The following is a 15,320-nucleotide window of genomic DNA, read 5'->3' as shown; positions in this document are numbered from 1 at the left end:
AAATTTAGATAGATATATGGAAGAGCATTTTTGTCATCTGAAGGGGAAAAAAACCTAAATTAAACCATGGCATCGCTCTCAAAGTCATCATCTTCGTTTTTAGTCACAATGATAGAAATTAGTCATAATTATGAGATTCAAAGTCAAAAATCTGACTTTTAAAGTTATAATTTTGTGCTTTGGTGACTGTGAATGTTTCTGAAGTGCTTCAGTCTTTTGGTTTTGTCTCAGTTTCTTTTTTTTTATATTTTTTTTATTGTCCATCATTTTAGTTAACTTGATTAATATTTATTCTACATTTTGTTACTTTCAGAATCATTTTTTTTGTGTTTCTCTCTTTCCTGTTAATGATTCTCAGCTCTTTACCTTATTTTTCCTCATACACAACCCCTGCTACTTCTATGTTCTTATGTCTTTATCAAAGACCCCTCACTTTTAAAGGCTCTGGGTTAGAAACATTTTAAACCGAACAAGACACACTGAATAAACGTTTTTTTCCTTAATATGATATGCTACAATGCCATAATTATATATTTTTAATTAGAGAATAGGTATCACTGTGCATAGAGATGTCACAGTAGAATGACACCAAAGTATGATTCCTTAATCAGGAAATTTATTCTATTGATCTTATTTGTCAAATCTAACTGCAAATTAACTTTGATTTTTAAACAGTCATGTGGGCTTTATTGTAATGGGAGTATAAAGTATCCCCAAAGCATCATGCTCCCACTACCTTGCTTCACCGCATGTTAGCATTCTACAGCATAGTTTTGCTTGAAAAAGAATTTAACTTTTGTCCTATCAGAGCAGCTCTATTTTCTTCTTTGTCTCCAACTTGGCGAGCTCAACCGTTCTTTTTATTCCACTTTCCACAAAAGGTAGATTTAAAGACAGAAACTAAAATAGTTAAAAGTTTTCGCTTATTCACCTTTGACAACAACCTGAGGCCTTGAAATTTTTTTTTTTTTTTTTAGAAATAGAGTGAGGAGGATAATATAAATGCACACTTTTGGGATTTTAGTGATAAAATACATAATATTCCTTGTTTTTCAAAATAAGATAAATACACCAAATATGTGTTTGATGTGCCAATACCTTATGAGGGGACTGGAGAAAAAACCAGCTCATATAAACACATTTCTGTCAATTTAGAGATGCCAATTACCCTTAATGTTTTGGGACTCTGGGAGGAAGCCGGAGTACCCAGAGAGAACCCACAAATGCACAGGGAGAACATGCAAACTCCGGGACGTGCAGGTGGCGCACGTGTAAGTGTGCAGGACCCATGTACAGAGGCTCTAGTCCTCGACTTGGCTGGAACCTGTGATCGTTTGCTGCATGTCTGTCCCCCTCTCTCATACCCACCTTTTCCATCAGCCTAGTGTCAGAAAAATGAGCCAGTAGTGCCGTAAAAACTGAAAAAAAGAACATGGAAACTCCATGCAGAAAGACCATGGGGCCGGGAATCGAACCAGGAACCTCCTTACTGCAAGGCAGCAGTGCTACAAACTGCAACACCATGCATCAGTTTTTATTTTTACAAATGTTTACCAATCACCCTTTAGTGCATGCAGTATATAGTCATGAACTCATTTAAAAAGCAAAAATAAAGATAAACTTCAGAAGCAAAGACCGGTTGTGCATTGTAATCTGCTTTAATTGCAAATATTAAAAAACTTAGGAAGACTCTCTTTGCTCTACATTGATCCTAGGTTATGGTTCAAAGTATCTCCCTTCAGCAGCAAATAAAAAATAAAACTCTTTCCTTTATAAATTTGTCCATTTTCATACATCAGCAAATAACCTTTTGCTGTTCCTATAATTACCCATAAGTCTGCAGTTTCCACCATCTAATAGTAAAAATGTAACCAAGGTCTTAAGCTGGAAAAAAAAGATGTTTTTGAGGAAATGATTATCATATCTCCACATGAAGATAACAGTCAAACAAAAAAAATATCAGAATGTTTTTTTTTAACATGAAATGGGTTTCTGATAAAACTGGTGTTTTATCAAAGAGAAAATATGCAGCAGAATGTTGCAAAACAACGAAGCAGCAATGACTTTTTTTAATTACTGTGAAAGTAATGTACAAAATCTACAGTATTTTACCATAACATTTGTTTTATTATAAATAAAAATAAAAACTACCGCAGATAAGAGTCTTTCTCCATCTAAATTGGTTATAAAGCCTGGTTTTATTGATATCAGAGCATTGCTAATACATTAAAGGTTTAAACTCAGCCTTTTTCCTACTTCAGAAACTGTGCTTTCATTATAAAGTATTTACAATGTCTCTCATAACTTAAACATGAACGAAGCACACAACTCATTTGTGTGCTTTTCACAGTTGCAGAAATAAAAAAAGCTAAAGGTTTTAGTTCTTTGCTATGCATCTAGCATAACTGCTAACCTATAGAGGAATGCCTCTGCTTATAAAAAGGATCTGATTGCATCGGAGGACGGCTGACAGCGGGGCCGGGATGGTGGAAGACTTCTCTGATTGATCCTCCTCAGCTGTGATCAGTTTATCCTTCCTCTGCGTGCGCCACGCTCTCTGAAGTATCGGGTGTTTCCTCTGTTGGAAGCTGAGCCGTATCGTCTTTAGTGCTGTCGTTAGCTTCTGTGTTTTCTACCGGCTTCACATCAGCGCTCTCATTAATGGTTGGATTTTTACTTTTGTTTTCCTCCTCTGCAGGAGGAATCCCTCCCTCTACGTTTGTAATCATTTCCTCAGTCTCCTTTCCACTTTTCTCCATCTTTTTGTCATCTGAGTTCTCGCCCTCTCCTGCTGCTTCTTCCTTAGGAACAGTTTCCCCGTCGCCATTAGAGCTTCCTTCTCCTGCAGGACTTTGGGGCTTCTTGACCTCTGTGGACGTATCGCCTTGCTCCATTGGCTGTTCCTCCTCTTCCTCAATCTCATCCTCCAAAGGAGGGATCATCTGCTCCTCCCTCCCTCCAGGGAAGACCCTGTCTGGGTAGATGAGCTTCAGCTGCTCCTCAAAGTATTCCTCCAGGTATAAGCCTGCACTCCCCACCTCCGAAGTCGCCTTTAGAGAAGTTCAAAGAAGAGAGAAAAAAAAAAGAACACAAGACAGTTAAGTTGCTTCTTATTTCTTAAAAAAAAAAAAAGAGGACGATGGACTAGAAGGGAGGCCTACCTTGTAGTATTTGGCGCAGTTGAAAAATATGAGCCTGATATCGGAAACAAAACTCTCAGGGCAGAGATAGCATTCACCCTCCTTTGACTCCAGTTTTTTCTTCACGATTGACAAATCCATCGGCGTCTTTATCAGCTCTTTGTAGCGCCTAGTTTCCTACAGAAAACAGCAGCATCTCTTTCTATTCCAAATTCCATAAAAGTTAGCTGAAAACATTCAAACCAGAAATCTGTCCTGGCTCTCATTTATAGGAGGCATTTCTTAACGCCCCTAAAAACAGCTAATAACTGGAATGAATGCAGAGTTTTACCGACGGAGACGCAGGCGCCTGGAAGTCTGTGCTGAAGTCGTTGCAGAACAAGCGGAGCAGCAGCCTCTCACACTTCTAGATTTAAGACAAACATTTTCATTATGAGATATTCTAGAGACGTTTTAAGGTCAGTTTTTATAGCAACGAAAATAAGTATTTGAATAACCTGCTATTTTGCAAGTTCTCCGACTTAGAAGTCATGGAGGGGTCTAAAAATTTAAATGCATGTCCACTTTGAGAGACATAATAAAAAATTAAAAATCGAGAATTCACAATGTATGATTTTTTTTAAACTATTTATTTGTATGCTACAGCTGCAAATAAGTATCTGAACGCCTGAGAAAATGTATATATTTGGTATAGTAGCGTTTGTCTACAGTTCCAGAGGTTAAACGTTTCCTTTAGTTTTTCTCCCAGGTTTCCACACTGTGCAGGAGGGATTTTGGCCCACTCCTCCTCACAGATCTTCTCTAGATCAGCCAGATTTCTCGGATGTCGCTAAGAAACATGGAGTTTGAGCTCCCTCCAAAGATTCTCTATTGGGTTTAGGTCTGTAGGCCACGTCAGAACTTTAATATGCTTCTTCCAGAGCCACTCCTTGGTTGTGTGCTGCGGGTTATTTTAATGTTGGAAGACGCAGCCTCCACCCATCTTCTACGCTCTAACTGAGCGGTACATGGCCCGGTCATGCTCTCCTTAATACAGTGCAGTCGCCCTGTCCCATGTGCAGAAAACCACCCCAAAAGCATGATCATCATTCTTCTTTTGAGTAAAAAGTTCCATTTTGGTCTCATCTGATCACATGACTTTCTCCAACGACTCCTCTGGATCATCCAAAAGGTCATTTGCAAACTTAAGACGGGACATGTGCTGTTTAAGCAGGGGAGCCTTCAGTGCCACGCATGATATCAAACCATGACATCTTAGTGTATTACCAACAGTAACCTTGGAAACGGTGGTCCCAGCTCCTCGCGTGTAGTTCTAGGCTGACTTCTCACCTTTCTTAGGATCATTGAAACCCCACAGGGTGAGATCTTGCGTGGAGCCCCAGTCTGAGGGAGATTTACAGTCATGTTTAGCTTCTTTCATTTTCTGATGATTGCTCCAACAGTGGAACTTTTTTCACCAAGCTGCTTGGCAATTTCCCCGTAGCCTTTTCCAGCCATGTGGAGGTGTACATTTTGTCTCTAGTGTCTTTGAACAGCTCTTGCCATGTTAGTAGTTGGATTCTTACTGATTGTACAGGGTGGACAGGTGTCTTTATGCAGCTAAAACAGGTGCGTCTAATTTAGGATAATAAATGGAGTGGAGGCGGACATTTTGAAGCCAGACTAACAGGTCTTTGAGGGTCAGAATTCTAGCTGATAGACAGGTGTTTTAATACTTATTTGCGTATCATACAAATATATAGCTAAAAAAATCATATATTGTGATTTCTGGATTTAGTTTTTTTTAGATTATGTCTCTCACAGTGGGCATGCACCCACGATGTCAATTTCAGACCCCTTCATGATTTCTAACTGGGAGAACTTGCAAAATTATTTTACTCACTGTATATTAAAATAGTGAAAATACAGGAGGCTGATTCAGAATACCCTTTTATCCACAGGGGGAAATTTTTCTGAGCCCGGCCCGCTGCCTCTGTCGCAGTCGTACTCCATCTCAGGGGATTCTGGGTCTCTGCAGAAGGAGCAAAACCACTCCCCACTGACGCCATGGAAAGACAGGAAAATATCAGATATTTAAAGGGATATTCCCATTTATGAAGTCAGCAAAACATACAATATGCCTGGAGAAATATATGTTACAGACTTCAGATGCACCTACACGGCGTCTTCTGTTGTTTTTATTGAATTGTGTATGCATTTTAGGAGTGGGACATTTTATTACTACAAAACATTAATGTAAAGATTTGTTTATTTTTTTTCACCACATCAAATTCCAATAAAAACATATTCTTTTCAGGTTTCGAAGTGATAGTTCAAAGTTCATGGCTTATGATTGGGTTTAAGTCATCCGCACTCCTGGAGGCGGATCCGCTTCTCACCTCGGCGACTCGTTCAGAGTGGGAATGTGGCAGGAGAGATGGAAAACTTTGGGACACTTGTCGCAGCAGAGGAGCTCGCCCCCATTCTGACACACGGCGCACCAGTCCTCATTCGGGTCGTCCTCCGGCTCTGCTTTCTTATCCTGACCGGGCTGAGGCTGCGTCTGATTGCACTGATCCGCCGACGTTGACGCGGCGGCTTCTGATGCTACGATCCCCTTAGGTGGAGGCCGGGGCTTTGACTGAGCGCTGGTGCTGCTGTCCGGGAGGCTTGACCCGCCGCTGGACTGGACCTGAGGACAGCAAAAAATAAAAATCAGAAGCAGCAGCAACGGGCTTTAGGTTTGGATTTTAAATAATGCGTCTTAACTTACAAAACGGACTTCATCCTCATCCTCGGGTTCATCCTTGATGACAATTACGGGCCCTGGGGATAACCTCCTCCTTCGCTTTGGAGGAGGAGCAGATGGAGGCACAGACGTCTGCTTCCAGGAAGTCATCCTACAGAGAATAAATCAACAAAGACAAGATCAATCTGGAGATTCTTTAGATTGATTCTTCAGATTGAAAGGGATTAATTCTCACCCTGAGGTTCTGTCTGAGGACGACGGTTTTGCCAGCGGGGAGTTCTGTTGTCCTGGAGCTGAAAGCATAATTTCAACATCTGGATGTCACTTAAAAAAACTGATTTCAGACCAAAACAACCAAACAAAAACAATGAAAGCACAGACCTGTCATAGGAGCCAATGAGCTGCTTTTGTCAGCATTTCCAGCTGTCAGACATAAACCCATACTGGGTCTGGGAACGATGCTGACGGTGGGGACAGATGGCCCAGCTTCGCTCCTCCTTAGGAGGGAAGACTCCGGCAAGCATCTCTGAGGGTCAAAAATAAGAAGAAATGCTTTAATTAATGCTTTCAATTTTCCATCCTCCAGTTCTGGTCACCAACCTGTAGAGAAGCTGCTCCCGCTGATAGAGGCTGTGGGAAGCGGGAAGCCCCCGGAGACACGTCGATGGGTTTAGGAGGGAATGTGGAGCTATGGATCAGCTCCCGCAGAGACTGGAAGAAACAAAAATAGCTAATTAGCTTCCAAAACATCCATTAATGACGCATTAAGAAGTACTTAGAGGAATACAAAGAATAAATCATTTGTAGATTCAACAAAGATGTGATAAACTGCAGAGACATTTCGATGAAAAGCCTTTCATGATTGAGCATCTTTATCAGAGCTGGAAGTAGTTCAGTTAGCCTGACCTTAAAGCAGTAATCTGATATTGACACCATAATCATCTACGCCAGAAATCAGTTCTGATTTTGTAGAAGAGAAACAAGAGAGAAAAACGATACCAAGAAACAGTAAAACGAGACTATTCTTTATTACCTGAGAGGCTGTGTAGGCTGAGCTCTGAAGCATGGATGCAGGAGGGCTTCTAGGGTTGGGATGGCTGCTCCCATACCTGCGCCCAGGCTGTGTGAAGCTGGGGGGGGCCTGAGAGGGAGATGAGCCCCCATGGATGGATCTGGTTGGTGGAGTGGGGCCGGCAGGAGCTGGGAGTCTGACGTTCTGATACCACGGCCAGTGGTTTGGAGGGGGCTGCCTTTGGGGCTGGTGGGAGAGCTTGTCAACCTTGATCAGGCATCGATTCAGCAGCTTAGCAACATTTGTTCCCTCTATATAAAATATGACTTTTAAATAATCTACCAAATTCTCTTTACCTGCATCTGAAGCTGAGCCAGAGTGCTCTGCCGCTGCTGTGCTGCTGCGAGGGAGAGGCCCCCGGACGGGGCCTCTGCCCGGGGGCCCGGCTGTTGGTTGGCGATGGGTGCCCTCCCCTGAGATCTCTCTACCACCAGAGAACCTGCCAGAAACAAACGATTAGCCACAATCTTCTGGTGCCAGCATACAGGGCTGGAAAGGCCTCTTTTCTCCCCACTGTCACCATACGAAGGAACATTTCTATACAGCTGAAAAATATAATCTTTCATCTATATTAGAGGTCATGGATTAGCGGATCCGGACCCACCTGCTTGCTAATCTGGACCCAACCTGATTTAAAACATTTATAAATCACTGCATGTTGACCGATGACAGCGTCTAACCGGATGGTAAAGCCACCCAGAGCGTCCAGCACCAGTCTGCATGTGATACAAATTAGCCAATGAGCTGTGTCGATCAGAGCCGCTGCTGCTACTTTTAGACACAGCAGACAAACCTGTGGCAACCTGGGTAATGGGAAAGAAGGAGAAGATGAGAAAAAGAGAGCAGAGGAACCGTGGACTGCTGGAAAAAGAACTGCAGTGAACTAGTGGAAGAAAAGTGAAATGGTGCTCAAAGATGACCCCGCACATTTTGAGTATGTTTGGCTCAATCTGCTGCTGTGAAGCAGGGTTCTCCACCATGAACAGAATAAAAAAAAAAATAATTGGTCCAGGCTCACAAATGAGCACCTTGAGATATGAGATATGTGCTTGAGAATGGCTCCGTCGCTATTCAAACCCAGGTTTAAAGCTTGCAGGTCAGCCTAAAGCCCACTTCTCTCAAAAAAACGGTCAGTTCAGGTGTTTTGTCTATGTACCAAACTGAACGATTGTTGGTCTCTACTTCATAAACAATTTAGAATTTAAAACAGGGATTATACAGGAAGGAGGAACTCTAATTTAATGCTTTTAATGCTCTTTTAATGCCCTTAAAATAATTGTAATGCCATCAATAAGTACCCATTACTATATATAAAAACATGGCCAGATCCTTCGTAATCTTTATCATTACATCGACAGGCTGCAGCCATGTCCTGAATTTCTCCAGCTTTTTCTGTGCCTCGAGCTTCTGTTCCGAACATATGGCTTTAGGATCAACCAGGAGCAGTTCCACGCAAACACGTGGAACCAGTTAAATCTGATTTATATGACAAAAAAATATATATATTTTTTTGTATAAAGCTTTTTAAATGCAATGATAATCACATTTAATGAATTTTAATGGCAATTTAAAAAATAATAATTTAATTACTTTTAATGATTTTTAATGACCCGCAGAAACCCTGTAAAATGGAAAAAAACTTCCATTTATTATATCTTTTATTTTAAAATTCAATGTATAACATGGATGCATAAACACCTGCATTTCCTTTCAGTGTTTAACGCCGTTTAAAGGAACGGATTATAATTAAAAATGTCTCCGGACCTTTACTGGTTGTTGATCTTCTTTATTCGGACCCCGCTGATTTTTAATTAGTTACATCTGATCTATATTTTTGAAAAAAAGATGAACTTGATGTAAACAAAGAAAATCCTTTCCCCCAGGACAAGATTCATGTTGACCAAGATAACCCACCCCTAGCTGTTTTAGCTGTTGGGTGGGTTATCTTTAGCGTATTAGCTGTTTTACAACAGCTAATACGTTCAGTTTGGTTTGCACTGATTCACAGTTGTAGAACACATTCCGCCGAGGGCGTAGTTTTGCATGGGGCCATAGGGACATGTCCCTACCAAAGTTGACATTAAACATATGCCCTTGATTACCACCCCCCTGGGTTAGTATGACCTGCTTTGGAGAAAACCCTGCAAGCATTACAGCTGTATACAGCATAACCCCCATACTGGTGGGTGCTGCAGGTTTTTCACTTCAGGCAGACAGGATTTAATTTCCTACATTCAGATTTTATAAGATTATGGACATTTAAGTACAATACATTCCCCTAAATGTACTTTTTTTACTTTATTTTTACTTTATTATCTATAAGCTTTAAAAATCATGATACAGCACAATTATGACACTGGATTTCTTATTTAGAGGAACAGCAAGGACTATTTTTTTTATCCTTTTTTGGCATCCAGATGAACTCAGATCAGCCCATTTTTATAATGGATCTAATCTGCCTCTAAACTCTGATCTTAAAAGATGAGAACGGGTCAAATTTAACAGATTTCGGTAAAATACACCATCAAAGAAGAGAAAGGTTTCATTTTTCTAACCTAAATTTCAATCCTTTCAATCCTTCATTAAAGCCCTTCTATCTAATGTGTACAAATTATTCAAATCTAATTCAAAAAGGAATAATCTAAACATTAAAGGAGACAAATCAGTTGTTTGGCTCCCAAACGATAGTTTTACTGAAAACCAAAACGTTTTGTTTTTTAGGTCAGATGAGATTAAAACAGTTTGGCATAAATAGATAAAAGAACAGATTGTCTGACCTCACCAGGAACTGAATGTAACGTTGCAGAAACAGTAACTATGCTTATCAGAGCCTTTTTCCTGCTTTGACACCAGAAACACCCACCGAGGTCCACGTTTGTAGCCCAGAAACCAGAGCGACACTGGAAGCGAACGGAGCTCTGCGGGACGATGGACGGGTTGTAGCTCGTTCTCATCAAGTAATGGATCTGGTAAAGGATCTGAGAGGTAAGAGAGGCGGGAGGGTTAGAGACCTTAGAGAGGGACGCAGGACATTGGCACCCTGGGTAATTTATTTTTCTTTTACATCAGAGCAGCACATTTAATCTTTATATGTTCATCCATTTTCCTGGGGTAAAAACATGACACGACAGAGGCCTATTTCTTAGTAAACGGCTACTGTGTGCTGAAATACCAGCTTTGTTTTATCTAAATGTTCTTGCTGCTGATAAACATGCTCTGAACACAAGCAATAATAAAGCAGCTGTCGGATGCTGTGGTCGGGTACCAGTCTCTTGCAGTACAGCAGAGCCGTCCCGCTGTGGCTGTCCGTCGCCCATTTAGTGAAGCTGATCACATGGTCCAGCTGCCTGGTCAGAGCACTGATGTCGTCCTGCTGCTTCTTCAAAGCCATCTCGTGGTCCTTGGTGAGTGCCTAGGAGGAGAACAGTGTTGACCGCATGTCCGCACAGGAACCATGGCGATCAGTGGGGGTTCTGAACAAACCTCCAGCTGGTTGATCAGGATCTTCCCCTTCCTATTGATCTCCATGATGAGGTTACAGATGGACTTCTTGATTTCGTTTGTTACAGATTTACGATTTTCTTCAACTTGCTGCAATCTGTAAAAAAAAAAAAAAAAGATTAGATCTGGTGCAATAAACAAAATACAGTACGGATCATTGATTTGGGGATTAGCAACAAGCTCTAAATGAGCTACAGCAGTCCCAGGGCATCACTGAACCACCGCTATGCATCACTTAAGGTTCTCTTTGCTCATGTTCTGCGTTTAGGACTGAAACACGGCAGCTGCCGATAGCTTCCCCTTTAAAAAGCATGATTTTAAAAGTCAACTTTCATCAAACGCTTCTATGAAAGAAGGAGTTGTTTAATATTTTGCAAATAAGCCAAATCTGCAGTCAGGTTGACAAATTTAAGCCGCAACAAAGACTGCATAATTATTAGATAAAATCAGGCAGCAAATTCAGAAAAAATTGCTGCATCGCCACCTGGGTAGCTACATTAAATTTGCTCTGCTTATTCTACAATATTTCAAATACTTGCAACTTGTCATAAAGAATACAAACTTTAAGTATGTTAACTGAGATAAAAAGATGGATTTGAATCCATCAGTGACGCAGGAACTTTACCCAGACTTGATGCAGGTTGAAACATCCTCAATTGACTTCCTCTTTTCCTGCAACTGTAGAGTCATAGTTTCTAGATACTGCTTATGATTCCTGTATGCATCCTCCAGGAACTGGTAGCTAGATGCAAAAAAGATTCAAACGTATAAGTATAAATATATGACAATAAAAAAAAAAAACTCTTTGCACTGATTCCCCTTGTTTGTAAACAGACAGACTGCCTATTTTGTCTTGATTTATCATGGTTTTCACGTGCAAACATCCGGACTTACTTGTGATCCTTGTGCTTGAGGAGCTGACAGTCTCGGCACGTGAGCCGGTCGCACGTCTCGCAGAACAGCTTGAGCGGCTCCTGCTTGTGGACGTCACAGAAGACGGGCTTCTGCGTGGACAGGCCGAGGACATCTGGCCAGGTGGGGTAGAAGTTGAAGAGCATCAAACATCAGTTCATGAAAAAAGGAAAAAAAAAAAAGGTGAAGATTCACATTTCGATCAAGCTGTTCATCAGGAAAAAAACCCAAAAAACTTTGACCATTTGGTTTCCAATTAAATATTTCCTGTGCTAAGTATTTTGAGAGTCATCTGAGGGGAGCTCCATTATCGCTTAAAACATTCACTTCCTACAGTGAAGCACAGGAGGTGGACCTATTGTGTTTGGAACCTGTTTTTATGCTAAAAGTGCAGTTTTTAATCTGCGTCCCACCTGGAGACATCTCCTCCTTCTGCCTGATGTTGTGATCCCGGGTGAACTTCACCCTCTGGTGCGCCTCGACGCACGTCAAGCACAGGAACTCCACGCACTCCACGCAGTAACCTGTGGCTTCTGTGTTGTCGTCGCAGCTCATACACACCTGCTGGAAGCACACGACACGGGAGACATGAGCAGGAGAGGCGTGTCTGGAGAAGAGAAGCGTTTTTGGGTTTTTTTATGAGATGATCCGCCCGCAGTGGGTGGGTTTATCAGGATCTCAGGACCTGGCTGGTTTTCTCCACCGTGCTGCTTGGCACCTCAGCCGAGTCCTTGACGAAGAAGTTGTCCAAGATGTCCACCTCCCAGCATTCCTGTCTGCACACCGGGCACCGAATGGAACCGACTAGAGCAGGAAAGCAGACAGAATATTTCAAAAATCCACTTGAACATAAAAATGAAATTATACAAACTCGGCTACCAAGGTATCCTCAACTCCAGATTCTCCTTTTTATCTTAAGATTTCATTATTTTAACACTTTTGAAAAGCTGATGATGATTTGAGGTCTTAAAATAATTCAAATCTCAGTATCCCCGCTCCCTATACATTTTCCACATTCTAGCCACAATCTTAACAGGATTTGATCTGAATTTCTGCAACAGATCCAAAACAAAGCACTTTATTGCTTTTAAAGGAGTGGCAGTGTTCTGTCATATCAGCATACTTCTTCAGACCCGCATACCCATAGTCAAAACGCATGCACGAGCAGCTCAGATTTGCGTTTATTTCTTTAGTTTTGTACAAAAACATAAACTAAACTACATCAGCGAGGGTGTATCCCTTTAGTCATGCACAAAAAATTATTTATTTACTTACTTTTTGGTGTTTTTTTGAAGTGTATGGCGATTTGACCATATTTTTTATTTTTTTGTACGTAACTAAAGGGATACATGCCCATCGAGGTAATTTAAAGCCTATTTTTCGTACAAAACTTAAGGGATAAATGCATATCTGACGTCTTGTGCATGAGTATTGAATATGTGTATGCTGATCTGACCAGGTATGCTCATCTGACAGAACAGCAGCGTAGTGGTTAGAGCATACGGCTGTGAGTTTGAAACCCACTTCCACAGACAGCACAAGACTCTTAACCCCCGAATGCTCCCCAAAGGAGATGTGTTAAATGCAGAGAGTTAATTTCTCCAAAGCGAGATCAATAAAGTTCCATTTTAATTTCAGGAATGTTAGAATCTGATAGCTAAGGAATCCGTTGACGTGAAAACAATCAGTCAGACAGCTAATGATTTAAGATGATAATAAAAAGCAGCGTAGTTTGAATTTAAAAGAAGGTACTAGATGGGCCTGAAGAGAACTATCTGAGATACAGCAGTCGGAGTTTTTCCACTCCACTGTCGCTACAAGCATGCTTAGTGTGAGAGATTGCATTTGAGTCAATGCAATAAACTGGTTTTCCTTAGATAGAAAACTTTGAATCAATTTGACTGGATGATCTGGTTGAACTGTAAAGTGCCTTGAGATGACATGTCTTGTGAATTGGTGCTATATAAATAAACTGAATTGAATTGAAACACGGTGGTGGCAGTGTCATGCTGTGGTACGAACATATAGATTAAAGAAAAACATGACTCAATTGTTATTTTCCACACGTCTAAAGCTGTCAGATAGATGCTGGAAATGTGCTATTGTAATTTTTTTAACTTTAATTTTCAGAGTGGATCAACATCTGATCACCTGCAGGGTGGGAGTCCCGCCTAGGCTCGGCGCTCCTTAAAGGGGGAGGCAGACACCTCCTGCAGAAGGAGTGCAGACACGGCAGCAGTTTGGGCTCCCTGTTGTGGAAGCTCAGCTTACAGATGGGACATGTATCCATGAGGCCGAAAGCGCCCTGCTGTTTGAGCTTCTCCTCTCCGGCGGGCAAACTTTCAGCCTCGTTTTCCACGATAATCACGATGTCGTCGTTTTCGGCTCTTTCAGCCATTTCTGTCGCGTCACGTTTATCTCCGTTAACCAACGCAGCTAGCCCCGCGCTTAGCATCGAAAAGATAGCCTTTTGTTTCACTCATTTGGACTGAGAGAGCAAACAGACATTAAGAATATCTACATTCAATTCCCGTTTTATTTAGTATAAACACTGAAATACAAAAAACAACATGACGAGTTAGCTTATTTCAGCTCAAGTCTGAAGCTAAGTTAGCATTGTAGCTTATTTGAATCGCACTAACGGCTGACCGAGAATTTCCACCTTGAGGCAGTTAGCTTGAACACATGCAAAACAGAGCACTTAACAGTCGAGTTTGTGCGGCAGACCGGTAAAACAAGAAGGCATTTGCGGCTCATGTCCATTAGGGATAGGCTAGCTGCCCCGCTTCCTTTTCTCTCAAAACACAAGCGATGTGTCTCCCGTGACTGAGCCGACCGAACGTACCGACTCTTTTAGTTGAACGTGGATACGGATTCTATTTAGAACGTCGCGTGAAACCGAAACACAAAAGACAGATTGAAATAAAATAATAAACATGACCCAAATTGCATCGTTTTTAGCATCTTGAAATGGCACTACACATTTTATATGAAGAGCTTATCTGAGCTGCAGTGCTGATGACAATACCGGTGATTTAAAACGTAAAAATTACCTAATAAAGGTTAACTACAGAAAACTCAATTAAGTAAATGCTCAAAAAATTATAAACAAAACAGAATCCAGACTGAGTAGCCTTTAAGTGTAAAACGTCCTGTTTTTTTTATTATAATTATTTAAACTTTTAACATGTGCTGATACTTACCCCTCTCAGTATCAGTATTTAAAATGAATATGCATGCAATGCAATTAAAAGACAAACAGATAGTAACTGAACTAATGTTTCCTGATTTAAAAAACATGTTACTAGAAAACGATCATCCTAAATACACCCTCCCTACATTAAAACATGGTAGTGGCAGCATCATGCTGGGTTTTTTTCCCCCTCCGTGCTTGCATTTATAGATTATAAAAGATTGTTGCACTTAATAATATTAAGGATTAATTTATCTTATTCATAGTCCAATTACCAAAATTAAAAGTGCCTTTTAAATATATTTTGTTTAGTTCAAGGAAATAGTACTATTCTAGGCTATATGTCCATAAAAAAAATATTAGGTTCCAAAATATTATTGCTATTTTTTATTTAAAAAAAATAAAAAATTAATATGCAATCAATAATATAAAAACAGAGCGAACGTCTTTTCGAGTTCAGCCATTCTATAAGGATCCCAAAAAATAGACGGAATTCCCATCGCATCAAGGCCGCTCAGCTGTATATTTCAACTACGGGTCTCCTTTAAGGACAAACTGCACATTAAAGTACAAAACATGTAGCAGAAAACGTTTATCCTAAACACACCTTGCCAACTGAAAAACATGGTAGTGGCAGCATCATGCTGGGATGCTTTTTCACCTTGCTCACATTTGAAAATACTATAGAATAGATTCTAATTGATTTTATTATTAAATTATTTTATGCATAGTCCAATTACTAAAACTAAAAGTGCCATTTAAAAGTTGTTTTTA

General features: G+C 40.7%; 1 protein-coding gene across 3 annotated transcripts; it reads right to left on the bottom strand.

The window, feature by feature from the left end:
* Positions 1-1,639: 1,639 nt before the first annotated feature.
* trim24 (tripartite motif containing 24) lies at positions 1,640-14,192 on the bottom strand. 3 transcript variants are annotated; one of them, XM_038274527.1, is made up of 19 exons: positions 13,505-14,192; positions 12,039-12,157; positions 11,767-11,917; positions 11,336-11,468; positions 11,067-11,183; positions 10,424-10,538; positions 10,206-10,352; positions 9,804-9,918; positions 7,237-7,379; positions 6,902-7,147; positions 6,469-6,579; positions 6,250-6,394; positions 6,104-6,161; positions 5,893-6,019; positions 5,519-5,811; positions 5,067-5,178; positions 3,472-3,546; positions 3,162-3,317; positions 1,640-3,050 (listed from the first exon to the last, which is right to left on the bottom strand). In XM_038274527.1, exons 1-19 carry the CDS (start codon positions 13,806-13,808, stop codon positions 2,529-2,531), a joined length of 3,189 nt encoding a protein of 1,062 aa, XP_038130455.1. In that variant the 5' UTR covers positions 13,809-14,192; the 3' UTR covers positions 1,640-2,528. The 3 variants fall into 3 exon arrangements, with proteins under 3 accessions (XP_038130455.1, XP_038130458.1, XP_038130457.1); XM_038274530.1 differs by having other exon boundaries at positions 6,902-7,126; XM_038274529.1 differs by having other exon boundaries at positions 11,767-11,914.
* Positions 14,193-15,320: the final 1,128 nt, after the last annotated feature.

This window comes from Cyprinodon tularosa, unplaced genomic scaffold, assembly GCF_016077235.1.
Source record: "Cyprinodon tularosa strain WSP-4 unplaced genomic scaffold, ASM1607723v1 ctg92, whole genome shotgun sequence".
Classification (NCBI taxonomy): domain Eukaryota; kingdom Metazoa; phylum Chordata; class Actinopteri; order Cyprinodontiformes; family Cyprinodontidae; genus Cyprinodon; species Cyprinodon tularosa.
The sequence above is the reverse complement of the archived record's forward strand: the minus strand, read 5'-3'. Positions and strand labels throughout refer to the sequence as shown.